Source organism: Peromyscus maniculatus, chromosome 14 (assembly GCF_049852395.1).
Source record: "Peromyscus maniculatus bairdii isolate BWxNUB_F1_BW_parent chromosome 14, HU_Pman_BW_mat_3.1, whole genome shotgun sequence".
Lineage (NCBI taxonomy): Eukaryota > Metazoa > Chordata > Mammalia > Rodentia > Cricetidae > Peromyscus > Peromyscus maniculatus.
This window is the reverse complement of record NC_134865.1, coordinates 89,136,964-89,163,918: the sequence shown is the minus strand read 5'-3', so window position 1 is coordinate 89,163,918 and position 26,955 is coordinate 89,136,964. Positions and strand designations below refer to the sequence as shown.

Genomic DNA, 26,955 nt, shown 5'->3' with positions numbered 1-26,955 from the left:
ATCTTCTCCTGCCTAGCTATTGACTATTCAGCTCTTTATTAAACCAATAACAGGTGTCTTAGGCATGTGAGGAAGGACAGAAACATATACTCACAGTGTACAAAAAGATGATCCCAACAATGGTGTTTCGTCACAGCAATAGAAACGTAACTAAGACACAGTTTATGATACTGTAAATGCTGAACTGCTGGGAGGTGATGATGCAAAACCATGGTGGGGAGTCCAAGAGGGACATGTGGACCAGAGTGGGCTGCAAGGCAGGTGCAATGGAGGCTTAAGAAATGAACACCAGGCCTCTTATGTTGGTGGGCTCTGTTCAGGAATGATCTGACCTTGCCTGAACTAACTCATTTGACATTCATTTTCCCTATTTTAGGCAAAAATAGTCATGAAATAGATGAAAAGAAACTGAGAATAAAATGCCAAATTAAGAAAGAAGCTGCCTCCATGTGGCTTGGGGAAGAAGAGCATCCAAGATAAGAAAGAACAGACTCTATTCCAAAGAGTGAAAGAGCATGAGACTCACAAGATGTGCAGAAAAACAGGCAATGCATGAAAAAAAGTGGCATCCAGCTCTCCCCTCTTGGGAGAGGGAAGGGCAGCAGAAACCTCATCCAGAAGAGCACCAGTGGCCATGAGGAGAAGGAATTGGCAGTACCACCCTCAGGGCAAGCATGGGAGTCTTGCAAACCTCAGATCCATGGTCTTGGTGACACAACAATCCCTAGCAAGAAGGACCAGTAGTGGAGAGGAGGAATTTTCATTCCCCTCAACTCAGAGGAAACCCTCCTTCAAAACTGTGTCATCCCAGGGGGCCTAAGAACAGGGAAGAGCTACTTCAGGGAGCCTGAAATCAACCTGACCCAATCCTAAGGTAAGAGACAACTACAGGAGGCAGCTGTGGAGAGCCAGGACCAAATGCTGGCACGCCAAAAGACACAGGTGCAGGAGACGTGGCTGATGGAGTGAAGTGCGCTCACAGGGAAAGCTTGCGCCATCCTTAGTGTCTGGAAGCAGATCCCATCAACAGAATAAAGCTGATAGCCCCAGGATTGAGCACAGCACTGTGGAGCCACTAATGCATCCTGAGACTCATTGCCTTAGAAACTAGGAACTCTGAAGCACCTGCAGGCCACAGATATCCATGCCCTCATCCCCCCTGCAGGGTGTGTAACACTAGCAGGGTATAAAAGGGTGGAGACAGCTCTCGGTGTGGTGCTGTGGCTGCTTCTCCTCTGAATTTCCCTGGGAGACACCCCTGAGCTAGAACATTAGCTATCGCAGGTGGTATGAACTGGGGAGTTTCAGGGGGGTGGTAAAACTTCCAAGTCCGCAGACTGAAAAGCTAAGTGTGGCCAGTAGGGGCCTCTGGTGCACAAAGAAAGGCAGCGACTACTGTGAAGACAGCTGTGGCGTGCTGTGGAATATTTGTTTAACTAGGCAAAGATGTGTTACATTTGTTTATGCTGCATTTGTTTAGCTATGTAAAGATGTGCTGCATTTGTGTTAATTAAATAAAATTAACCTGGGCTCTGAGAGGCAGGTTAGCAATCAGTTGACAGGAAGTAGTAGGGAGGAGCATAGTGTGGGTGTGTTAGTTGGGGTGGTGTGGAGGGAGAGAGGTTTCCAGGGTTAGCCAGTTGCTGCTCTAACTCTCAGAGCTCACAGGTTTTCACCCTAGCCTGTGAATCTCAGGCATTATTAGAACAATAGGGATAGCACTTTAGTTAAAGCTACCTTTAGGGGAAGCAATAGAGCCATTGTCTGGGGGAGACAGAATCCCCCACAGGCTACAGCCCTCGTGGCCAGGCAGCTAGTAGTTTAAAGTGCAGCGCTGTGATGAAAGGGAAGACAGCCTCAACCCCTGCATAACTCCTAGGAAGCACAAGAGCCTACGAACCAACCGACCCTCTCTGTATCTACCCAACATTCTAACTTTAAAGTCACAGGAGGAAGCTGTACCAACAATTCACCTTTCCTTTATTTTTTGAAAGTTGTTTCCCCCCACTTTTTTCTTTTAAACTATACTTTTTAAAAATAAATTTATTTTATACCCCAGCCACAGCTTCCCCTCCCTTCTCCCAGTTCCTCTCTCCCATCCCCTCTCTGTTCCCACTCCCCCATCCACTCCTCCTCCATTAAACTATACTTTTAGTATTTTGACACACAAAACCTATAGTCAACATTATATGAATGTTGAAGTATAAATGAAGTAGGAAAAATGGAAAACATTTCTTTTAAAATCAGAAATTCACTGAGTATCTCCTCCGCTCTTCGCACAGTACTTAAAGTCTTAGCAAGAGCAATAAGACAAGAAGTGAAAGGGACACACAAGTATAATTATATCTATGTCCAGATGACGTGTTCCTGTAGTCAAAGGATCCTGAACACTCCACCAGAAAGCTCTTAAATATGACAATCATTCCCGGGAGAGCAGCAGATTTCAAAATTAATATACAAATCCTAGTAAATTTCCTATATTGTAATAACAAATGTGCCAAGAAAGAAATCAGGAAAAATTCAAATTCATATTGCTTCTAAAAAATCCAAAATATTCCTAGGGATAAACCTAACTAAGGACATGAAATACTTGCATAATCAAGACTTTAAAACGTTTAAGAAATAAATTGAAGACATTAGAGGATGGAAAGATCTGTCTTGTTCGTGGGTGAACAGAATATGTACTGAAATAATGGTTAAATTACTAAAAGCAACCTATAGATGTAGCATAATCCCCATAAAAGTACAACCTCCTTCACGGAACTTGAAAAACAACCCAAAAGTTCATATGAAAGCACTCAACACCAACAATAGCCAAAGCAACCCCAAGTAGAGCAACCTGGCAGAAGCTTCTCAATGCCTGATGGAAATGATGCAGGGCTGGAGAGAAACCTCAGCAGTTAGGGATGCTTGCTGCTTCCCTAGAGGATCAGAGCTCAGTTCTCAGCACACACACACACACACACACACACACACACACACACACACACACACACACACACACACACACACACACTTTCAAAAAGAAAATATACTGCAGAGCCATAGTAACACAAGCAGCATGGTTCTGGCCCAAGAGCAGACATGTAGACAATGGAACAGAGTAGAGGAGCCAGAGGTAAACTTCAGTCTATAAACACCTAATTTTTGACAAACGTCTTAAATGTATATTGAAACTTCAAGAAATGCTACTGGGAAGCTGGATTCCACAGGGAGAATGAAACTAGACCCAGAGTTCTCACCCTGCAGGAAATCAATTCTGAACGGACCAAAGACCCTAATATGAGCTTTCAACTTTGAGGCTTCTAGAGGAATACGGTTCAAGACACAACCATAGGTAAAGACTTTCTGAATAAGACTCCAGTGACATGGGAAATAATCTCAATAATTTGAAAAATGGGATTGTGGGAAACAGCAAAGGAAACTGTTAGCTGAGTAAAGAGAGCCCACAGAAAGGAAGAAGACCTTTGCCAGCTATATATCTTACAGGGGATTAATATCTAGAATCTCTAATGACCTAAAAATTAAATACTCATAAACCAAAATTACCTAATAAACGGAAAAGTGAACAGAGAGTTCTCAAAAAACAAAAGGCAAGTGGCCCATGAACATTTGACAAATAGCCAAAATCTTTAGCTGTCAGGGAAGTGCCTGTTAAAATGGCATGGTTTCTTCTCACCCAGTCAGAATGAGTCACCAGGAGAAGAAGTGGGGCCTGCAGAGATGGCTCGGGCGGTGTAAGTGCTGCTGCTCTTGAAAGGACTGGGCTTCCATTACCAGCACCCACATGGTGGCTTGCGACTGCCTACAAATCCAGTTCCAAGGCATCTTCTGGCCTCCATGGGCTCCTGCATGCATGTGGGACACAAACTCATGCAGGCAAAGGTGCAAACATGTTAAATAAATATGTATTTTACAACAGAAAACAAATGCTGGCAAAGTTGCAGGGAGAGAAACCCTTAGATACTGGTGGTGGGGGTATAAACTAGTGTTCAGCAACCATGGAAATCTCCAAAAACTAAAAATAGAACCACCTTAATATCCAGCTACCTCACTCCTTGGGCACTTAACTCAAGGACTTTAGGTCAGTGTGACATAGAGATCCATGTTTTTTGTTGCACATTTTACAACAGCCGGAATATGATTCATCCTGGAGGATCATCAATTGATAGAAATGTATTACATGAACTCAATGACCTTTCATCCTGCCTTAACAAAATTACACAATTTTCAGGAAAATGAATAGAACAAGAGATCATGTTAAGCAAACGAGAATCAGAAAGACAATACATTTTGTCATATGAGGAATTTGTGCATGTGTGTTCGCACATGTAATTGCCACGATGAAACTCATTTCATTATTTTGTACATTAACTAAAAATGTTATTAAGAAAACGGCTTACTATTCTTAGGAAAGAAAAGGAAGCCAGGAAGTCCTGTCCCAGCCGAGTCCGTCCCATCACTGGAGCTGAGCTGTGCTGGAGTGCTTCCCTGTGACATGGGAGGCTGGCATAGCTAATGTTGGGGGACGGAAGGACCAGTCTCGGTGAGGCAAAGCTTTGATGGCAGCTGGGGGTGACTTTGAGCACAGCACCCAACCAGGGGAGGTCCGCAGCCCTTAGTGATTGCTCAGTAACTTTTTTAAAAACTTTCATTGATTCTTTGTGGATTTCACACCATACATTTCTATCCCACTTATCTCCTCATCCCCTTGCATCTGCCCTCTGCCCTGGCAACCTTCCCCCCAAAACAAAACCATATTTAAAAGCAAAACCAAAAACCAAAACAAACAACAAAACAAAGAGAGAGAAAGAGAGAGAGAGAGAGAGAGAGAGAGAGAGAGAGAGAGAGAGAGAGAGAGAGAGAGAGAGAGAATCTTGTCGTGGAAGCTGTAGTGTGACACATTGAATCACAGTTTACGCTTTAGTTCATTCATCTTTGCTTGCAAGTGTTCATTGCCATGAGTCATTGTTCTGGCCTCTGGCTTCTGTGGAACCACTGATACTGAGCTCTCACTGGGACTCCTCTTGGATGTCCTGTTGTCGTCCTGTGTCGTGGAGATCCTGCTGTTTTGGATCTGTAGGTTCGTCTTCTTCACATGCTCCATCAGTTCATAGATGAGGTGTTGGAGCGGGCCAGCTCATAGCCCTGGTTCTGGGCCTGGGTGGTAACTGGGTTGGCCAGCCCACCAGCTTTCCCTCATCATCGCTATCCTGGAGAGCTCTGCAGCACTGCCTCACCTAGATCACCCAATGCAGCCTGCGGCTAGGGGCAGGGCCAGTTCTCCTGCTCTTAGGGCCTCAGATCCAGGTCACCCACACTCACAACCCCAGGGCCAGCTCTACTGCTTTGCCCAGCAGAGGGGCAGGACCTTCTCTCCTGATTGCTGTAGTGGGTATCCAACGCAAGGGGTGGGGGTTAGCTTTCCTGCTGGCTAGCTCCCTTGTGGCTAGCTCACCTGTGTCCCTGACAACAGGGTCAGCTCTGGTGTGCTGCCCAGATGGGGTGTAGAGTCCACTCTCTGTGCAGAGCTGCTCTCTGTGTGCTGCAGCCAGGGAGGGTCAGGGCCAGCTCTCCCGTTCTTGTGACCCCAGGGCCACCTCTCTTACCTGCCGCAGGTGGTAATGGGTGAGGGGAGAGGCATCTTTCTCTTACCCATGCCTTCACATGGCAGATGGCAAGGGTGGGGGGGGGGTCAGCTCTCCTGCTCTCACGCCCTCAGGGTTGGCTCACCTGTGTCCCCAAACACAGGATTAGCTCCAGTGTGCTGCCCAGGTGAGGTGCATGGGCCATGGACATCACCACAAACCCTAGCTGAAGTAGGACCATGGACCCAAACATGGCCCTTGGCGGCAGTTTGGCCTGGATGTCACCATGGCCCTGGTGGCAGTGTGGCCTTGGGCAGCAACATGGTCTCAGGTGGCTGACCAGACCCTGGGCATCTGCAGAGTCCTTGGTGGTAACAGGAACCATAGACATCACCCCAGACCGGGCCGCTGTAGGGCTACAGACCCAGACATAGCCCTAAGCAGTAGTCCAGGCCTGGATGTCTTCATGGCCCCCAGTGGCAGCACTGGACACCCAGATCAGTATGGCCCCAGTGGCAGCATGGTCCTCAGACATGGACATGGTCTTAGGTGGCTGACCAGACCTACGTCATCCGCACAGCCCTTGATGGTAACAGGAGCCATGGTCATCAACTCAGACCCTGATCGCTGTAGGGCCACAGACCCATGCATGTCCCTTCAGCAGCAGCCTGGGCCTGGATGTCACCATGGTCCCAGGTGGCAGTGCAGGTCACTCAGATTGGCATGACCCCCATGGCAGCATGGCCTTCAGACACCAACATGCCCCAAGTGTGGCCCAGACCTCTGGCTACGGACATCACACAGTTGCTCAGTAACTTTCCAGGAGTGAAATCTCAGTGATACAGAATCCCGGGTATGCATCTAGGGCAGAAGATAAGTCAGTGGTGTTCCTTGGTCTCCCTAGAAGGGGCCATGCTTGGATTTGCATCTTCAGGAAATGAAAGGTGCCCATGGGACAAAACTGCTCTCGCTTTCCCAAATAAAGACCATCCAATATGAAATCAGAAGATTTAATATGACACAATTAAATATATCTGTATATCACACTAAGGATTTCCTTTAAACATAAGAAGTTACAATTAGGTATATGCTTCCTATATTCAGATAAATTCATTTCTATTGATTATTATTTAAATTCCAGATAGGGGGAAATGACTTGGGAGAGAAGTGTCGGAGATGTTGGGCAGGGATACAACACAATTAGAGACATGACAGCATGTGGCATCGCGTCCTGCTCGGCAGCCACACTGCAACTTGAAATGTCAAGGCTGAGGGGGACGAAGCAATGGGGACACAGGAGACGGGCGTCTTTCAGACTCAACCCTACGAACTGAGGCTCATAGCAATGTGCTCTGCCTCTCTGGGCACTAGCGCCTGGCACTCTGGGCACTTGCCTTTCCTGAAGTGGCTTCCTTCCTCTGTGTGGGGAGGTGGTAAGTACAATGCCCAAATGCTTTGGCAATTTGTATCATCCAGTGAGCAGGCATTTCATTAAGTCATCTGGGAGGTGGGAGGAAGCAGAGCCAAAGGGGCTTCCCAGCCTTCTTTCCAGGAGTAGGAGCATCAAAGACATTTTCTGATGCTAGTAACATTGGGGTGCTTCCTGGGTGGGGCAGAATGGGGAGCATTTACTCCAGGGGACCCTCGGAGCTTGCTAAATATCATACTCAATCTGGTTTTGTCACTTCGAGGAAAGTGTACCATGGGCACCTGTTCTTGTAATGCAGAAACAAGAATATTAATATTAAAAATGCACGTCAGGGCTGGGCTCTTCCATAACTGTGCAAGAGTGCAAGCGTGAGCTATCACCTGGGTCCCTGCTTTTGGAGCAGATACAGTGACGATACTCCAGGGGGGAAAAGGTGTCTGCCCTTAGGGTCCACATGGGGTGGACATGATCAATCACTCTGCTGGGGGGGCTTCGGGAGGAATGGGTAGAAGGATGCGATGACACCCTTGTCACACGCCCCAGGGGTGCAGGACACTGATCTCCTTCCCAGAGATCTCTCCCGATGGTGAGATTGTCTTACAGACAAATGTCAAATGTGTTTCTCTACCTGGTGGTTCCCAATAGCTGTCTTGCTGGCTGTGCTGGCCCATCCACCCTTTCTCCAGCCACTTACAGATGTAAGCGCACTCCCACGGAGGCCACGGAGGATTTCTAATTACTGTGTCATTGATACAACAATGTGAAAGTGTGCTTTAGGGAAAAGGAATTTTTGTCAAGACCTTGATACAAATGAGCCGAGTCTCTCCTTCCCTCTTAACTGGGTGTTTCCACACATCTGCTATTTGGTTAAACAGAAGTACACCTAACCAGCCACCCGCACTGACTGTGGAGCCTGAAGGACCCTGTTACTGCCAGAAGCTGCAGAAACGACATCCAGTTGTGGTCCTAGAAGAACTCGTGGTGGGGTCCCGCCAGCTCCGGCTTCCGTGCCTACTGGGGAAGGGCCTTCAGGATGGCATTCACCTCCTCGGCCACGGCTGTCAGTGCGAACTCAAACTGCTCCTGAGGAAAAGACAAGGGAGAAGGTCGGTGAGTGACAGAAGTTCTCTTCCCACCCCAGTGGAACCTGGAAGAAACTGTTTAGGAAACAGTGGTCAGAAGGAGGGTTCTTGGGTTGCTGACCTAGATTGTGACCCTTGGATGTGGGGACTGCAAAGGCTTGCTCCCATTGCTGGAAGGCACTTCCATAGCCGTAGTGGGGACAGGAGTCACCTGTCTTTGCAATGTGTCACCACATCCAGGTGCCTCAGAAGATGGGGTGGGGGTGGATACAGATGCCAGCTGGCCATGGCTGTTACTGCGTCCACCACCACAGTGATGCTGAAGCGGGATGCAACTACTGCTTCTGAAATAGACAGGTCATCTCTGTCAGGTCCCTCCTGCCATCCATGGACCTCTTAGGACAGCGACTCCCACACCTTCTCCCAAGTGGAAAGGGACATGGCCCCTAGCTAGCTAGTGAGCATCCGAGAGAGAGAGAGAGAGAGAGAGAGAGAGAGAGAGAGAGAGAGAGAGAGAGAGAGAGAGAGAACAAGCTTGTCTCTTCAAGTTCAGATGGAGGTGGGTGGCCATCCTCTCCTTTCTCAGCCTCTACAAAGCATTGCAGACTCTGTGGCTCAAAGCCCTGGTGGCATCAGGCACTGGCTGATCACACTGCGGAGTCACAGACATCATAATTTGTGCATGCTGTTCCCTAGGTAACAGTCACAGATTGTGAGCAGCCCTGTATACACTTACAAACTTATTGCACTTGTGTGCATCTGGCACCAGCCCCTGCCTCACCACGGTTACACATTTGGACCGTTAGTGGCTGTGGCTGTGGCTGGTACCAGCCCCTGCTCTACTGTGGTGTTACCACACAGAGATGGAGTTTCACTTTGTGGCCCAGTTGACATGTAACTGACTCTATTTCAGGCCAGTCTTAAGATCTTCTTGAGTCTTGTCTCCCAAACACTGGACTCACTGATACCTATCCACCACCCTTGGCTGTGCCCACAATTGGAGTGGCATCATCTGGCCCCAGGGGTGGGTAAAAATAGCACATTTGCAATGGGAATCTATATCCAGCAAACATTTAAAAACCAGTGGAAGCTGCATCTACGGAATAAAGCACATCTACGGAGTTGCCAGGGCAGGAAGGGCCATGTGTCTCCTGGTGCTGGCTGGACATGCGGCAGAAGGGCATTAGAAAGAACACTGGGTTCCTCTGAGCAAAGGAGTAGTTTTTTTTTTTTTTTTTTTTTTGGTTTTTCGAGACAGGGTTTCTCTGTGTAGCTTTGCGCCTTTCCTGGAGCTCACTTGGTAGCCCAGGCTGGCCTCGAACTCACAGAGATCCGCCTGGCTCTGCCTCCCGAGTGCTGGGATTAAAGGCGTGCGCCACCAACGCCCGGCTAAAGGAGTAGTTTTTAAAGCAGCTAAAATTCTGTTTATAGCAAGCAGATCTGCTGGTCTCTTCCAGTTTGGCCCCACACCTGGAGAAGCTCGGGTCAGTGCAGGTGTTGTTGCATGTCGTTGCTGGGTAGGGAGAAATACCTCTCACCAGGCCAGCCTGTGACACGGGAGGACACTTGTGTGGGCCAGCTGAACTGGTCAGGAAGGAAAGTCTGCCCTCATACCACGAGTTTCCTGGGCTGTGGTGGTCTGGAGACTTCAGGGCAGGGGGATGGTTATTCAGTTGTAACTATGCTTACATCTGAATCCTTCTGCTTGGGTGCTTGCTATGAAAACTGTCATCCCTCATTCTAATGAGAGCTTCAGTGAAGTGTGATGCCAGCACCTACAATCCTGAGGTCTCCACACCTGACAGGAGGCGCTTCCCTAGGAGGTGCTGAAAGGGGACCTAAGACCCAGTGTCTCTCTGTGTCACTGCTACCCCTCTTCACGATGATAGACTAGCCTGTATCTTGGAGAACAGAACCAGGAGAGGTGGGGGTGGCCTCATTGTGTGTATGAACGGGTGGGGTGGGGACTGAGTCAGACAGACAGAGAAGTAGAATCGTAGCAAGAAAGACAGACGGAACAATAAGGAGAGACAGAGAGATGGAGAAGAAAGAACAGAGATTCTGAGAAAGGGGGAGGAGAGAGAGAGAGAGAGAAAGAGAGAGAGAGAGAGAGAGAGAGAGAGAGAGAGAGAGAGAGAGAGAGAGAGAGAGAGAGAGAAGGGAATGAGGGAGAGAGATAAAAAGGGAGACAGACAGACAGACATGGGGAGATGGAGACAGGGAACTGAAAAACTATAGTGTGGGACATGAAATAATGGGTTGGGTCACTTCTGGGTATGACCCAGAACCCCCTGACTGAATCATCATCTCTTGGTCCAAGCTTAGCCTATCAGGAAAGGCAGAACACATCTGAGGCCAGTGTCCCTTTTCTAGAGACTTGGGATCTCCATTTGGTGTCGCTGATGAGAAGGTGGACAGGGTGTCGGAAGGGTGGACTTGTGGAGCAGAAGACAAAAGGGAATGGTGTTAGAATGCAGGAACGAGATGCTAAGGGTGAATGGGCACTGAGCACCATGTACTCACATACATACACACATATTCATGCACTCACATCACATTCACATCTTACACCCTTCAAGATACATTAACACCATATTCACACCCATGCACACTCACACTCACTCACTTTCCCCACCCCACACACTCACATCTCCGACTCATACCCCACCAGACTCATTCACCCTCACACTCACTCATGCATACCTTACAGATTCACATACATTCACACACACCCACTCACGCATCTCCATGTATCCACATGCAAACCTCATTCTCACATACATGCCAAGTGGGAAGTTCACTGTGTGCTCCTTACTTGCACACTGTCATGCATACCCTCAGGTGTGCCCATCTTGGTGAGCACAGCGTGCTTACTTCTGGGTTGTAGGACAGGCTGGTCACTGTTCTAGAAGAGGAAGTATCGCAGGCTAGGGGCATGGTGGCACCTGCCTGCAATCCTAGAACTTCGAGACTGAGGCAGGTGGATGATCATGAATTCAAGGACAGCCTGGGCTACATAGGGAAATCATGAGGCCACTTATTAAATGAAATGAGCCAGTCCCACAGAAAGAAGTATTACATGCTTTTGTTCATGGTGGGAGGGGGAAAAGGACATAAAAACGAAAAGGTGATTAAGACTGTGGAAGGAAAAGAACGAGAGTGGGGTGAACATGAGGGGGGTACTTTACAGGAACACCCCAAGGAAACCTTTCCTCCACACAACCTACACGAGTAATGAAAACCAAATTCAAACAAACCCACGGGAATGAAAGGGTTAAAGCCTTTAGTTACTATGGCAACTCGCCCTGCCCTGGGGAAGGGACACAGCTGAGGCAAGGAGTAGTCTGAGCCCCGCCTGGATGGGATGTGTGCAGCTCTCCCTGACACCTTGGCCCCCTTCTTCAAGGTCTGCGCCTTTCTCACCTGGCAGAATCAGGAGTGGCTGCCCTAGATGTGAATTCACGGTCAGAGGGGGCACCTTACTGGAGCTCTTGTCTTAATCCTGGCTAAATCCTCAGAGGCGGCCAAGCCTCTGTGTGTCCTGGTGTCTCGTCTCTGTCCATGCAGCTCAGGCAGGCATCTGTCAGCTGTTTTCTGTGTGTGGGACTGGCCTAGGTTCCAGGGGGAAAAGCTGCTACCCTTCGACTCGCTTTAGCAATGAGAACATGCTGTCAGGCGTCTCCAGCCCATCCAGGCTCATGGTCAGTGCCAATCAGTGGTCTTCACCTTTCCTCAGGTCCAAATGATGGGCCCGATCAAGTGCCTTCCTGTGAACTGAACGCCCATGACCTGCTTTTGGCTCGTGTGAGGAGTGTTAGACAGCATGGCACCGTTTGGTCCCAGTAAGTTTTCTGTTTTTGTGAAACTAGAGTTCCAGGAGGAGCTCGGCGTCACAAAGTGAATCTGGGGAAGTGCCATAAATGTGGAAGGATGGTGACGTCTGTGTTGCCATGGACGCAGGAGCAGGTTTCCTTCTCTGAACCTCCAGCCTGAGGGAGGGGACAAATCCTGTCACCATCCACCAGAGAGCAGGCTGTATGGGTAGACTTGGTCCCTGAGCCTTGTGTCACCCTGTGCGCCAGCTGCAGGGCTGGAGCAAGTGGGCTTTAGAGTTATGTGTGTCAACACTGGGTGGAAGTGAATACACACTACACAGTAATAATCAGTATAATTATTAATAATATAATAATCAGTATAATAATCTCCATTGCCACAAAGCACTGAGGCTTGGGCTGAGGCAGGGGCCTGACTTGGACAACATCAAGCAGGCTTTGGCAACCAGATACTGATATCTGAGAGCTGGATGGCTTTCTTCCTGTGATGAGTTGGGCATTTCCTCTCCTTCTGGCACACACTTTCCCTTGGGATTAGTGCAGATCCCTCACAAAACCAGCTGACGTTCTGGGCACTCTGAGCTGTAAGGTTCGCATTGGCACAGATGGAAGAGACTGGATTATATTCCCCGTAGACTCTCTGAAGCAGAATGTGGCTCCAGAGGCAGGATTCACTTTGTATCCCTGGGCCAAAGTGTCCCTGACTTTCCTACCATTACCAGCCGCTGCCTTGTTCTGAGCTGCCTGCTCCAGGGTGGTGCCCCACATGGCCTTTCACTAGCTAGGTGGCCCTCCTTTCCAAGGGCACAAAGCCTGTGGGTCACTTGTCACTAATAGCCACTGTCCTGTGACATACCTGTCTTGGTAGCCTCACTCCAGATAGTGACAGACATACACATGGCCCCAGGACACTGAGGTCTCTCCCACAGGACCCTGAGCAATTACGGAGGGGAAACGTTCCGCAGTGGGGAGACCTGCAGACACACTTTAATGATGGTAGACAACCTGGGGCTGCATGTTCTGGGGAAGAAATCTACCTGCCTGAAAACCAAGGGACATCTGAGGAACTTGGCCAACAGGTAGTTATGGATCACTAGCCTATCATAGACCAAAGAAGATGAAGGGAGGAGATGTCCCATGCCTGGCAATTCTGGAATGACTGTTTCTACAAGAGGTTATGGGTAGGCACAGATATGGGTGTGGTCTGCTTAATCTGTGGTCTAATGGTGACCCCTGGTTTTAACTACTGTATTGTGGTTACCCATGAGGTGTTAATGTTGGTGGGAACTGAGGGGAGGCGTGGTCTGGAGGTTATCTGCGTTATTTCTGTGATTGCTTTAAAAAAGATTCAATTGGTTATGCATATATGTTTGTGTGAATGTATATGCACACATATGTGTGGATGTCCACAAAAGCCAGAAGAGGGAGTTGGAGCCCCTTGAGCTGGAGTTACAGGCTGTAGTAAGCTGCCTGACATGGGTTTTGGGAATCAAACCTAGGTCCCCTGTAAGAGCGGAAAGTGCTCTTAACCATTGGGCTGTTTCCCCAGCCCCATTGGTTTTACAAGTCTAAACTAAGTACAAACTTTTAGATAAATACCCAGGAAAGGACAAAATGTAGTTTACAATGGTCATTCACAATAATATCCTGCCTCACAGGGGAAACTAATAAAGCCAGGCAGCAGAGAGCCTGCCCAGCACAGAGCCCACATCCAGGGAGGAAGGACCTGGCAGGCGAGGCTTCCACTGGGAAGCTCCAGGTCCCTTCAGGGACCTTGCTCTCCTGCTTACAACACCTCTGTGACCTCATAAGAGGGTCAGGTTGATCTCGCCTTGGTGCTCCGGTTAACACTGGCAATGAGACCCAGGCAGACAACTCAGAGAAGGATTTTAAGAAATAATATGTCAGTTACAACCCACTCAGCCCAATGTTGTGAGGCTCAGCACTTCTGCAGAGACTACGGTGCCCAACTTCTCAGCATCTGAGCAGAAAGCGGGGGGGGGGGGGGGGACTTAGTAATTACCATGTGTTACAGAGGGATTAAGTACATCTGTATCATGAGCTAGGGATCCCCTGGAGTTTCAGATAGTTCTGAGCTGCCATATGGGTACTGGGAATTGAACCTGGGTCCTCTGGAAGAGCATCCAGTGCTTTCAACATCTGAGCCATCTCTCCAACCCCACCCCCTGCAAGTAAGAGTTCTTATAACTTGAGGTACTCGAGTTGCTGAGGTAGTTTCATAAGGGCAACTTCACATGTATGTGGATGTCAGTGGCCTCTGGGGTCAGGAACACACCAACAATGAGGAGGAGCTGTATCCTATGATATACATCCATCTTTGGGACAATCGGTGAGGGCTTTGCCATTGGGGGCAGACAATTTTGGAATGTCGAGAGAATGAGAGGTTGCATCAACCACACAGCTGGTCCTGTGAGCGTGAGAACAAAGCTTTTGTTTGCAGTTATGCTGTGATAAGTCTGTGTTATTTTTCAGACCTAGTTGGTCTGGTGCCCTCAATCCTGGTGATGGCTGCATGGCATGATGGTGGCTGAGGATGCTGGGACAAAGGCAGGCAGAGTGTTTGAAGGTGCTCCTCTGGGTAGGTTCTGGGATTGGTCACTCTTATAAAGATGTAGCTCTTGACCGGAGCTACAGCTCAGTGGCAGGAGGCCTGTCTAGCATGTGTGAAGCCCCGAGTTCTACCCTTAGTCCATACACCTTCTGACTGCATTCCATGCAATGCTTGTCCCCTCTGCTAAATCTGGTAAAGAGTAATAGATGGGGTTTCAACTGGTTGGGTCTAACTGAATCTTAAGATGTTGAAAGCATTTGGGTGGCTCCTGGAATAGCAAAGAACCTCTTGGGAACAGCCCCTGTGCCTCTGCCTGCTGGGGACTGACTTGGATGATGCCCACCCAGACCACAACCATTGTGTATGGCTTATGTAAGTCCGGCTTCATCCCCTCTCTGCTCTCAGGAAAATCATGCGGAGAGGCACCTTTAATACATTTAAAGTCCCGGAGGATTGATTGACAGTACCTTTGTCTGGACCATGCCTGGTCTCTGGTCCCTCAAGTGCTCCAGGGTCGCTGCGATATCAATCTCTTTAGCACCTGCAACAAATCACAAATTGGGCTGAGCTCAGTGCACAAGATAATCCACGCTGCATCTGCCAATCTCCCGCTATCGGCTCCCTTTGGGCGAAGAGGCCAATTGAAAATTATTACACTCATCCTTCAGCAGCTTGGCAGGCAGCAGCAATTCCAGTGTTCATCTAGAAAAATAAGGCCAGGGCAGCTTTCATTAGCATTAATTCAAGAATGCTGGGCTGAAAAACTGTTATAAGATGCCTGCATAGATACCCACTAGCAGCTAGAGCTTTATCTGTGTGTGTGTGTGTGTGTGTGTGTGTGTGTGTGTGTGTGTGTGTGTGTGTGTATAAAGGATACACTAAATCATAAGAAAGGACACACACTTCAATCTTGATTACCTAGGATTACTCTCTCTTTAAAATGAATACTAGCTTTTCAATGTACAATTCCTTGCCTCCTAAAAATGAGAGCCCTAGATCTGAAGATAAGACAAGAATGCACCCATGCTGTGTTCATGGTAGGTGGTTCCATGGAGAACCCCATCTTCTCTAGCCAGCACCCATCTAGGTGACGATGATGACACCCTTAAACAGGCTGTGAGGTGTGAATACAATCTTGTTAATTTAACACATACTCTTTGTCTTTCTATCTTGCTGTCCTTTATTACCAAGTTTCTTCTCTTTTTAAAACCAGATTTATATGTATGTGAGTGCTTTGCCTACACGTATGTGTGTGTACCGTGTGTGTGCCTGGTGCTCATGGGTGCTGGAAGAGCACTTGGTCTTTTGGAACTAGATTATTTAGATGGGCGAGTCCCTGTGTGGGTGCTAGGCATGGGTGCTATGGGCTGCTGAGTCCTTTTCCCACCCTCTAGTAGACAGCTTCTCAAACTATGGGCCCCATGTGGGTTCACATAACTCGCTGTGGCTTGAGAAAAACTTGGCGATGATGAAAGGTTTCAGAATGTGCAACAACCAAAAATTAATTCAAAATCAAATGCGTAAAGTATTGGTGGCATTTCCGACTGTGGTTGCCTCAGCTACACTGTGTGTGTTCACGTGATTCTGAACATACAGCATGTGTATGTGCTGCACATGTCATGCCACACCACAGAGAACATCAGCTTGGCTCATACTGGAGACAGTTCTGCGTCATGAATTACAATGTTTTCACTCTACATGCAAAGTCTTCTGCACTTACTTAATAGTGGGTTAATTACAGGAAACAAAGATTTTAAAAATATTTCCCTACTGTCATTCCTCAGCACGGAGGCATCAAATTAGTATATCTTTGGACCGAACTATGCTAGAATGTTTAAATTTTTTAAAAAGGCTATTTGAGTTGCTGACTTGACTTTCAATTAAAACTGTTAAAGGAATTTTGGCTTGGAATTAGGATAGCATTTCTGATGATTCCTGATGTGATTCTCAACATACTTCTGCTCTTTTCTACTACGTATTTATGAGAAGCCATGTTCTTGGCCTCGACAATTATAAAATCAAAATATTGACCCACTCTGGAAACACTGAAGAAACTCCATGCCATGCAGTATTCAGCCAAGAGTTATTTATTTATATAAAAACAAACACTAGCATGCAAATTTGCTTTAGTCTTTAACAAATGATAAATTATACATCTACCAATGAATTATTTTAAAATACATTTCTTTATGATTTATTTCCAGCAAAAATTGTTTGATTTGTATACCTTTCTCATGTGTCTATATGCCTGTGATTATGTAAAAATTCCTTGGGCATAAAGGAGTCATGGGCAGAAAACTTGAAGATGGCTGCTGTGGTAGACAGCGCTGAGGCAGGCAGCACCCTACCTGAGAGCTTGTTGCAGATTAGTGTGGGGAAGGAAGTGTCCATAGTAACCCAGAATGCTGTGGGAGTTGGAGGAGCAGGTACAGCCTCACAGTAGGTCAGGAACCACTAGCAGACCCCACATAGATCTAGCCCATGGGTGATCACATTGTTAGCAGAATGTGGCAAAGTGGGTCAAGAACTGTCTCCCTCCCCATGGAAGAGGCAGGGAAACTGGTCAGAGCCAGCAGCCTGCCCAAGGGCAGAGTGGTTGGTTACATTATGGGACCCGGACCCAGCTGAGTACAGGACGGGGAGGACTTTGGGGGGTCACAACTGGGAAAACATAGCATTTCCTGCCACAAGTTATTAGCTTGCCCACGTGCCTCGGCCACCAAGTTAGAAGTGAGACTTTGACACATCTAAGGCCATCTGTTCTACCCTGTGCATGTGCAGCTGTCCTGGGCACCTGAGCTGCCAATGGTGTTCCTCTGCAGCAGGCTATGACCTAGGCTGCCACAGGAAGATCACCAGCTCTGGTGAACACACTCTCATCAGAATGGTCATGACTACTAAAAAGATGTCTTTTGAGGTACCTTTTTGAAACCAAGGAAGACCATGGAACCACAGACATTGTTCTGTGTCATGTCGTGAAGACAGTGCATAGGTTCCAATTCAAGGCCACTGGCCTTCTTTCCTTGTCTTCCTACTTGTCTGTGATGGGGTGAGCACGGGTCTAGGGGCCAGCCCCCCTGTGTTACTCACAGGGCACAGCAGATGCTGGCTGCCATTTCCCAATGAAACCCATACAGAGAATGGAGTCTGGCAAACTGTACTCTCTCTGGCTCCAGGTGAAGGGTGATGGGTTAGCTCTCACAGTGACCCCTCAGCTTCTGGCCCAGTAGCCTTGAAGTTGGGAGGCTTGGGGTCAGCATGAACCATCTGCTTCTTGATCCTTCCTTGGTGTGATGAAGGATTCACCTGGGACATAGGCTTACAAACGGCCTCCCTGAACCTGTCCTTTTAAATGCAGAATGAAGCAACCCCTGCTAGCCGCCTAGTCCTGAAGGGCTGTCGTATGATAAACCAGGATGGAGACCTTTAATGCTGCCTGATGCTTCAGGAACACCTCCTTGCGGAAGTCTGGCTAGGATGTAGGGACCTCCCAGAGCCAGGCAAAGTGTCATCTGGGTGAAGTGGCTATCCTTCATGGACAGTAATTCATAATTCACGGGGATCGTCACTGCTGATGACACGCCATTCTTGGTAAAATGCTTTGGTTACTCTAGGATGTCATTTTGGACTACAAGTTCTGAATAGAGGTGACGGAAAGACACGTGAGCCCACCCCTAGACAAAGCACTTAAAATACCAAACGGCACCTAGATGTCTCAGAACTCTACTCAGCCTGAAGCCAACCAAAACTGAACAGTGCAGGAGAGTCAGTGAATGCTGGGAAAGTTCAGAGCACTAAAGTTAACAAGTAATGGATTTATTAAGTGAGATCAATGGTCTGATGTGGATGACTGAGGAATTCTGGAATGCCAGAATTAGGAGTAGTTAGTAATTTGAAGTATGTAGACACACTTTAGTAGGACTCCGAGCAGTATCTTTGTTGAGGGATAGGCAGGTGCCAGGAAGAGTTCAGAGCAGGCCAAGTCTCCCGTCCATGGCCTCTTGAGCACCAGTGGGACTCCAATGACAGTCATGTCCACATCCATGCATAATTGCTGGGTGAGAAGGTGGACGGTGCAGTGGTGGACCCTCATGCACAACATGTAAGCCTTGCTGAATATAAGGGGATTTGCTTAAATCTCCACCACGAGGAAGCTCTCACTCTAGTGTGTTTATAATAGAACTTTCTCCTGCAAAACAAACAACAGAACCCTTTGGTGACATTGGGAAGGAGCTGGCATGTTATGGTGCAGAGGAGCAGACCTTTGACTATGGTGCTCAAGTTCAAAGGCATTGAACACTTGGAGAATTCCAATGCATGACAATGAAGTCCAAATGGAAGGAGATGTGAGCTGCAACAATGGACAGGGACACAGTGGGGTCCTCAGGGAGGACCTATGAGCTTTAGCCCTAGATGGGGAACATAATGGGGTCCCCAAGAAGGCCTAGTCAATTTTTGTACGAAAGCATGGGGCTGTGTGACACTAGATATAGACTGAAGTCACTTTCTTGGAATTGATGGGGTTTTATTGGAACTGTTGACTTCAGGGATTTTTAACAGAAGTGGAAGCAGGCTGGGCTGTGGGCTCTGGTGGGCCTTTGTCTTGACTCACATGTGTAGGTAGGTTTCCTTCTTGGATTCCCTTTCTACTCTACCCTGGAAAAGTCCATCCTCTTTCCTCCTGCTGGTTGACCAGAAAGCCTGACTAGCACAGGCCATGTATGATGGCTTAGTCCCTTAATGGTCACTGGGGTGCCACTGAGACATTACTCCATGAACACCAACCACTCTTACTTTCCTAATTCACAGAGGAGCCATTGGTTGAGAAGTTTACATATGAGCTAAGTACCTTTTAAGACAGCATAGTTTTGTTTTTTTTAGCTTTAGATAAAAATATCACCCACTAGACAATAAACATTAAAAGAACATTAGTATTAAAGTATTAAAACTATTTTTTACAATGAAAGAATCAATTTGAAGTTAAAGCAAACTGAGCAAAAATGCCCCTGGTGTGTCTTTATAAGATTTGCTTTGATCCTCTTTGAGTTTGGTTATTGGAGGCTAGAGCCATGTGGCTCAGCTAATGTCATTAGCTCGTCTCATTCCAAGTGACCAGAGTGAGGAGTGCTCCTGCAGTCATTCCTCAGATGCCCCAGCAGCATGCTTCACAGGGTAACTCAATAAGCATGGATGGGTTCCCCTGCACATGTTCTTACCCACAAGGCTCTGCGCACTGCTAAGATGCAGTATATTCCTTTCTCCTTAAAATGAAAAAGACATCATGTATCAAGTGTCCAGGAGAGAAAGGACTTTTTGCTGGAATAAAATATTTCCACTGGGGGCAGGAGAGATGGCTCAGTGGTTAAGAGTTCTAGCTGCTTTTCTAGAGGACCTGGGTTCGATTCCTAGAACTGATATGACCTCTAATAACTTCCTGTAACTCTGGGTCCTAGGGGATCTGACACAGGGAGTTCTGGACTCCGATGGCACTGCACACATGTGGTACACAGGCATATATGCAGGTAAAACACTCATACACATAAAGTAAAACTAAAATAAATCTTAAGCAGTTTTGATGCTATTCTTAGAAGGAACTGAGACAATGGACTTTCCTAAATAAATTCATTAATTTTTTGATATTACAATATAGTTACAATAGCTTTCCTTTCCCTGTGCTCCATCCCGACCTTCCCATACACCCCTCCTTGCTCTCTTTCAACTTCAAGGCTTTTTAAAAAAATCACATGCATATATGTGTATATATACATATATATGTCAATATACATGTACATATATTCCTAAATATACCCTGCTCAGTCTGTATAATGTTAAATACATTTTGAAGGAATGAAGTGACCGCTATGATACTAAAAGGCACAAAGAAGGAAAACGTCTACATTCCAGGAGGTGGCAGAGCTCCTCACATGGTCCATCTAGATGTGTTCTCTCGGCGGTAAGCTCTCAGTTGGAAGAGCTGAATCAGACTGTTCCATCATGGAGCTGTTGGATGCAGGACATAACCAGACCCCCTTCACATCCAGCAGCACAGGGTTTGGCTCAAAACCATGAGGTCCAGAGATACGGTGGATGTGTTAAGAGTGTCTGCTCTTCTTGCGGCTGGGCTGCCTATTGACACCAACTACATACTACATGCATGTGTGTGTGTGTCACTTACATAGTTACCCAATGCCTCCACATTCTATATTCACCACTACATGCATGCACGCCCATGTGCAGTCACCTCATGAGCCCACATCGCATATATAATCCTCTCATGCACACATGCACGCATGCTCATGTGTATGTCAACCTCACACTCTGCATTTCATATGTACCCCTGCTTGCATGTGTGCCCATGTGCACAGCCATTCCACACCAGACACTACCTTTCCCTCTCTCCTGGCCTCTGTGATGGGCAGTTTTCACTTCATACATTTTATGACTCATTCTAACTGAGGACCTACCAAAAAATACAAGCCAAAGAATTTCTCTTTCTGACCTAGATAACTTATAGTCTCCATTTTGCAAAATTTCTGGGCCTCTAAGGAGACAACTTTTCTCTATATTCATTTGAAAAACCAAAAATATCTGGACAGAATACATGGACATTCTGCCTTTTCCTTTTGAACAAATTCCAAACCCCTGGTCTGGAGAAAATGGAACGTTTCTGAATCTTGTCAATAAATTGCAATACAATCTAGAGCTCCGAGAACAACTGTTGCAGTCCCCACCCTGTGCCGTTGCAGAATCGGGAGCCGTGTGAAATACCTAGCAGGGTTCCAACTGCGTCTGGAGCCTCTGACCACACTCCACAGATCCTGACTGCTCGGGATTCTCCCACGTGATTCCGTGATGTGGAGGGAACTCAAGGAAGGATCACAAAGTGATGGGGTGACCCTAAGAGCAGCCCAGGGACAGAGCCGCTCTGACTCCCTAGGACCGCCCTTTCTTGACAGTGGTCCGAAACCCTACTCACACTGCGAGCCAGCTGCCACTGCCCAATAATTAAGGACACTGTCATCAAGCACGGAGGGCCTAGAATTGCTCCCTACAAGGATGTCACCCTGGTGCAAGAAGAGGACATTGGTGTGAGGTATGGGCACCTGGGAGCCCATGGGGCTGAGGACAGAGTCTCCTGGGATCACTGTAGGGGAGGGGAAACCACAAATTTGGACTAAATAACAGACAAACCTATGTTCTGAGATGAGACGCAGCTGAAAGGGAATGGCCCTGCTTGGAGTAAGGGGTTTGGACCTCTGGAAGGGAACCCTTTTAGGTGGTGCAGCGTGGAAGGAGCTGATGTAGTGTGAGCCACTCTTCTCTGGCTGAGGCGAGGCACAGCCAGGAATTCCTGCTGTTCAATGGCAATGCACCATCCCACAAGGATGTGGCTCCTTGTGCAGGACAATAGGTGTAGTGTCAATGTGGATGTGGTAGTCTCAGCCCTTCTCAGTAGATAAGCATTTTCTTTGTCTATCCTAAGGGCTGTGAGGGGACTGCCATGTACCCTTTTGCTGTCTGGCCTGGAATATGTCTGGCTCTCAGCTTCCAAGGTATGGGTTCCAGGCAGTCGTGATGCCACCCCAATGCCTGGTCACCACCCCTGGTACACCAGGAGCTCGGAGGAAATGTTGAGAGAGCACACGGACAGCAGGGGACCCACAGAGTGCCTGACCCACAAGGACATGACTGGCTGACCACTGCAGAGGAGAGGTGGGGCCCCTTTCATCTTGCCCCTCACTTCCAGCTTTTTCGGTCTGAAATCTTTTGAGCTGCGTGGCGAGCAAGCCATCTCCACTTTGAAGACAGGCTGTGACCACCTGTGCCTTTCTCTTCCTGCTGGTATGTGAAGCATTCCTGCTTCCTTGCAACCTGCCCCATCCACCTGTCCAAACCAGATTCGTCCACAGATGAGCTGGCCATGGGCATAGCCTTCCCTTTGTGCCAACCTCTCTGATGCTATACGGGCTGATGCTGGCTACGCCTGTAGCCTCCATGGCAAGTCTGATCTGCCTCTATCCCAGCTCTTATGCCTTCCAGCTCTCTTGTCCCTGCAGCCACCAGTCCTGGTTCTGTGAACACCCACACAGGCTGTCTTCCCTCCTGTGATTCCAGGCTGCAAGAGTGAAACCGATTTGTTTCCAGCCACTATTGTCCTAGGCCCTTCTTCCTCCACTGGGCTCATTAAAGCCCAGGGCAGACCCCACTGACCTTCCCTTCTCTCCCTGACACACATCAAAGGCCATACTTCTACAGATCTTCCCTGGTAGGCTCCGGCCTCTTTTCAGGAGGAGCAGGTCTCTGCAGCTGACCTTGGCTAGTTGGAGGCCTTTGGGAAAGTCATCAAAGTTCTCAAGACCCACTCTGTCAGCTTACAACGAAGTCGTCAGATCCTCTCCAGTGCTGTGAAAAAATGGTCTGTGGGTCCTCCCTGGGCTCTGTGACAGCTCTTCTCAGCATGGCCCATCACCTGGCAACCGCAAACGGTAGCCAGCCCCGGACATGGCAAACTCTGTGTGTGGATGCTGTGTTGGCTGATGTGGTGACACTGTGCTCCCTCTGGACCCATCGGCACGGCACCTCCATGTTTTAAGCTTGTGTCCTCTGAGAGCATGCATGTCACTGTGATTATAACCAAGTGACTCTGAGTGACAATGAGCTCCATGAAGTGAGGGGGAGGGAAGTTACACCCGCGCCCCAGAGCACATGAAAAGGTCCTGTGTGGGGCTGGAGAGGTGACTCAGTGGTTAGGAGCTCTTGCTGTTCTTGCAAAGAACCTGTCTTTGATTCCCAGCACCCACACGGTGGCTCACAACCACCTGTCACTTTCATTCGGGGGGTCTGATGCCCTCGTCTGGCCCCTGCGCATATCAGGCACACACAGGGTGCACTTACATACACGCTGGTAAAATACTCACACAAAAATAAAAATAAATCTTAAAGAGACACTGAAAGAGCCAGGGAGGCCCCAGAGTTGGAGGCCGTGATGATGGCTGGAAGGGCCTCCCAGGCAAGGCAGGCACGTGAGGTCTTCTGCCTGACGCTACACTTAGACTCCATGGATCTGGAGAAGTGGAATGGGGCGGGGAGGCTAGCCCAGCAGCTATTACAGGGCAGGGGCTGGGCCTGGAGAGAGGAGGGGCCGTTTCTCCTTCCATCCTGCGGGCCCTGGGGATCAGACTCAGCTCGTCAGGCCGAGTGACAGGAGCCCTTACCCACTGAGTCATCTCTCCAGCCATGTTTTCAAGCTCTTGTGGGTCACTTTGGAGGGGTGCCACCTTTAAAGACATTCAAGGAGCCAAAATGTCATTACTTGAGGAACATGTTCTGTCTCTGCCTGCAGGAGACAGTGCTGTGTTGTATAAGCCTGTGCTGCCCACCACCCTTTGGGACTTTCTTTAGGCTGTGATTACTCTAAGCTCCCAAGGCAGACCTCCATCTGCTCAGGCCTGGTGTTGAAAGTTAACTTCTCTTATAGCAAAATGAGGACTCTGGGTGACCTTGGGTCTGATGCTAAACACACAGCAACAACAACAACAAAGATTTTGGGGGGAACATTTAAAAAGATAACTCGGACAACATCAAATAGTTCTATTCAGCGAAGACCACCACTAAGACAGTGAGAGAAAAACTACTAAGTGGGAAACTATAAAGTGCCAGTCACACATCCGATACAGATTAATACTCAGAATATAAAAAACAAGCAACTCTAAGTCACAGACAGGCAAAGGACTGAACCACCATGTCCTCCAACATGATACATGAGTGGCGAGTTACCCTGTGAGTTGCTGAATGCCACTAGTTAGGGGGGACACACAGGCCAAACCCACAATGAGATGGCTTCACACACACACCAGTAGGGCTAATACCCCAAATAGAAAAGGAACAGACAGAATGAGAGTCATTGAGAAAGTAAGTACAAATGCTGGCCAGCAGCTGGGCGCACAGGGGACCCACATTCACAGGCACTGCATGAGAATGCAAACAGTCAGCCCTGTGGACATCAGCACGGAGGTTTCTCCAAAATAGCAGTAAGTCTTCCATATGATAAGCTAGCACCCCTCAGTACGTGTGCAAAGGGCTCCAGGTCAACATGTCACTGAGATACTTGCACACCAGTGTATGTTTACTGCAGCAGCATTCGGACTAGCTCAGCTACAGGACCAACCCGGGTGTCCACCAATAGAGGAATGGACAAAGACCATTAATGCAGTATTCACAATGGCACTTTTTGAGCCTTAATGAAGAAAGAAGTTTTGTTGTTTGCAGGAAAATGGATGTAACTGGAGATGGTACGAAGTGAAGGAAGCCAGGCTGAGAAAGATGACTCTGTGTTCTTTCATTGTGGTTCCCTGGTTTCACACACATGTGAAATCACACATGTATCACATGGAAGTAGAGGTAAAGTGTCTAGGGGAACAGAAGGGACTAACGTGAGGGGGAGGGGACAGGAAAGAAGGCGGGAAGTGAGGGAGAATCTGCTCACCATTATGTATATATATAAAATTTTAATATATATATAATATATATATATATTAAAAATTTAAAGTAAATACATTGAAAAAATTAGAACCCAGCAAAGTGATAGAGCACAGTACATGTGGGCAGAAGGGAACCCCATGCAACACTGTAGGGGTGCAGGATAGCACAGCCATGGTGGCACAGTATGGATCGGGCACCTGATCCAGCCAGCCCATCCCTAGAGGTATACTCAAGACAGTACCAAACAGGGATTCCAGCAGACTGTGCAATCCAGGGAGCAGTTCAAAGTTGGAAACGGACCAGTGTCAACAGATGAGTCAAACATGGTCTCCTCTAACTGGTTATGCTGAGTCCTGGGACAACTAGGGTAAGTGACAGAGAGGGTGAACTTGAAGACACTGTGCTGAGGGAAGTCCACCAGGTGCAGAAGAATGAGTAACAGTCCAGCTTCCCTAGACATGAGGTACCCAGGCCAGTCACAGAATGCACATCCCTGGGGGTGGGCGGAGGACCAGGTTGGGTTGTTGAGGAGTCTGGGGCTGCACACCTAGTATTCACACCCACTCTGACTGTGGGATCTCACAGCACAGCAGCCCCGAGTGTGAACTCGCCTGAGTCTATTCTAGTATGTACTGGTGCAGGGGATGAAAGTCAGAGATCCACCCTGGAAGGGTCAGCTCCTACCCTGTAGCTGACAAACCAGAAGCTCCTGCCCCGCTCTGTGCATGTACTGGGGCCACAGGGGTACAGCACAGGGAGACCAAGCTGCCAGCCTCTATTCAAAGCAGATGTGTGCCTCATGGGAGGCCAAGAGACCCTCCCCTCTCCCAAACTCCTCCTAGGAATGCTGCCGAAACCTTGTAGTCTGGTGCCCTGCTTCTGTGCTGGCCCTGTCTGAGGGATCCTTAATGCTACAGCTCTATGGATCCTGCTGCTGGGGTGACTCAGGCGTGGAAGCTTGGGCCACTCTCCACACCTTCAAACATCAGAAAGAAACAGGAAGAAGCCCTGGGTAAGGGGTTGCTAGGGCTGAAACTTAGAAAGCACAAGTTTAGAAAGCAACAGGGCTGGGAATGCACACCTGGCCAGGAGGGAACCAAACCCTTCAGTAGGAGAGGCCATGCATCTCTTCAGAGTAGAAGACGCATTCACTGTGACAATATACAAATGTATACAAATGCGATCTCCAAACCCTACTACCTACGTGCAGCTCGGCCATTCCAGAGCGGGGTCCATTTGCTTTGATTTCCAAGCGCATCATTGTCTACTTGCTAACAAACCAGACCGCGCAGAAAGAACTTAAATTATTCCAACTCCATTCTTCCAGCCCTTGTGTTAGGCCTGAGGGCCTTAATCCCTGAAAGGCTGTGTGAATGAGAGCTGCTGCTGGCTGCAGCTGGGCGCACAGGGCGGAGGACTCTGAGGACAGCGTGGCTGCACAGACCAGCTTTGCAAAGGCTTTCTTTGCTGTTTCTGCAATTCATTTCTTTTAAGAAAGGGAACCGGGAAGAAAGGCCGCATGTCCAGGTCTTTGGGCTTCTGAACATTTGATGAACACTGGGTCAGCAACATGGGCCTCCAGCTTCTCAGGCCAGACAAAGGCACCCCAGCCGCCCAGGACAAAACCCCAGCGGCCTCTTGGGGTGGTGGCCTGGGAAAGGCCCACCTCAGTCTGTGAGGGGCTGCCTGCCCTTTGATCTCTCTTGAGACCCCAGCTGGGCCCCAGGTCAGAGGATTTCACACTGCAGCCCCCCCTGGGGAAGGGGAGCAGGTCAGGATTGGAAAGAGGGTGATGGATCCCAGAGAGCAGGGAGCCTGCTAGCCCTGACCAGTTCCACATGGATGGGCTTGTATTGTGAGTACCAAGCCCACACTTTAGATGGAATCTGACATTCCATGGTAGAGTGGAGCTGGCGAATGGGAGGCCTGGGTTGATGGAAGACAGTGAGCCCACCCCCTGGGCCCAACC

General features: G+C 48.4%; 1 protein-coding gene across 1 annotated transcript in view; it reads right to left on the bottom strand.

The window, feature by feature from the left end:
- Positions 1-6,584: 6,584 nt before the first annotated feature.
- The window catches only part of Ptprn2 (protein tyrosine phosphatase receptor type N2), a 723,788-nt gene continuing 703,417 nt past the window's right edge, over positions 6,585-26,955 (bottom strand). The window contains exons 22-23 of the mRNA XM_006988296.4: positions 14,972-15,045; positions 6,585-8,100 (exon numbers count right to left, since the gene is read on the bottom strand). Of these exons, the coding sequence (XP_006988358.1) occupies positions 8,029-8,100; positions 14,972-15,045 (146 nt within the window). The 3' untranslated portion in view covers positions 6,585-8,028. The remainder of the gene's footprint in view (positions 8,101-14,971; positions 15,046-26,955) is intronic.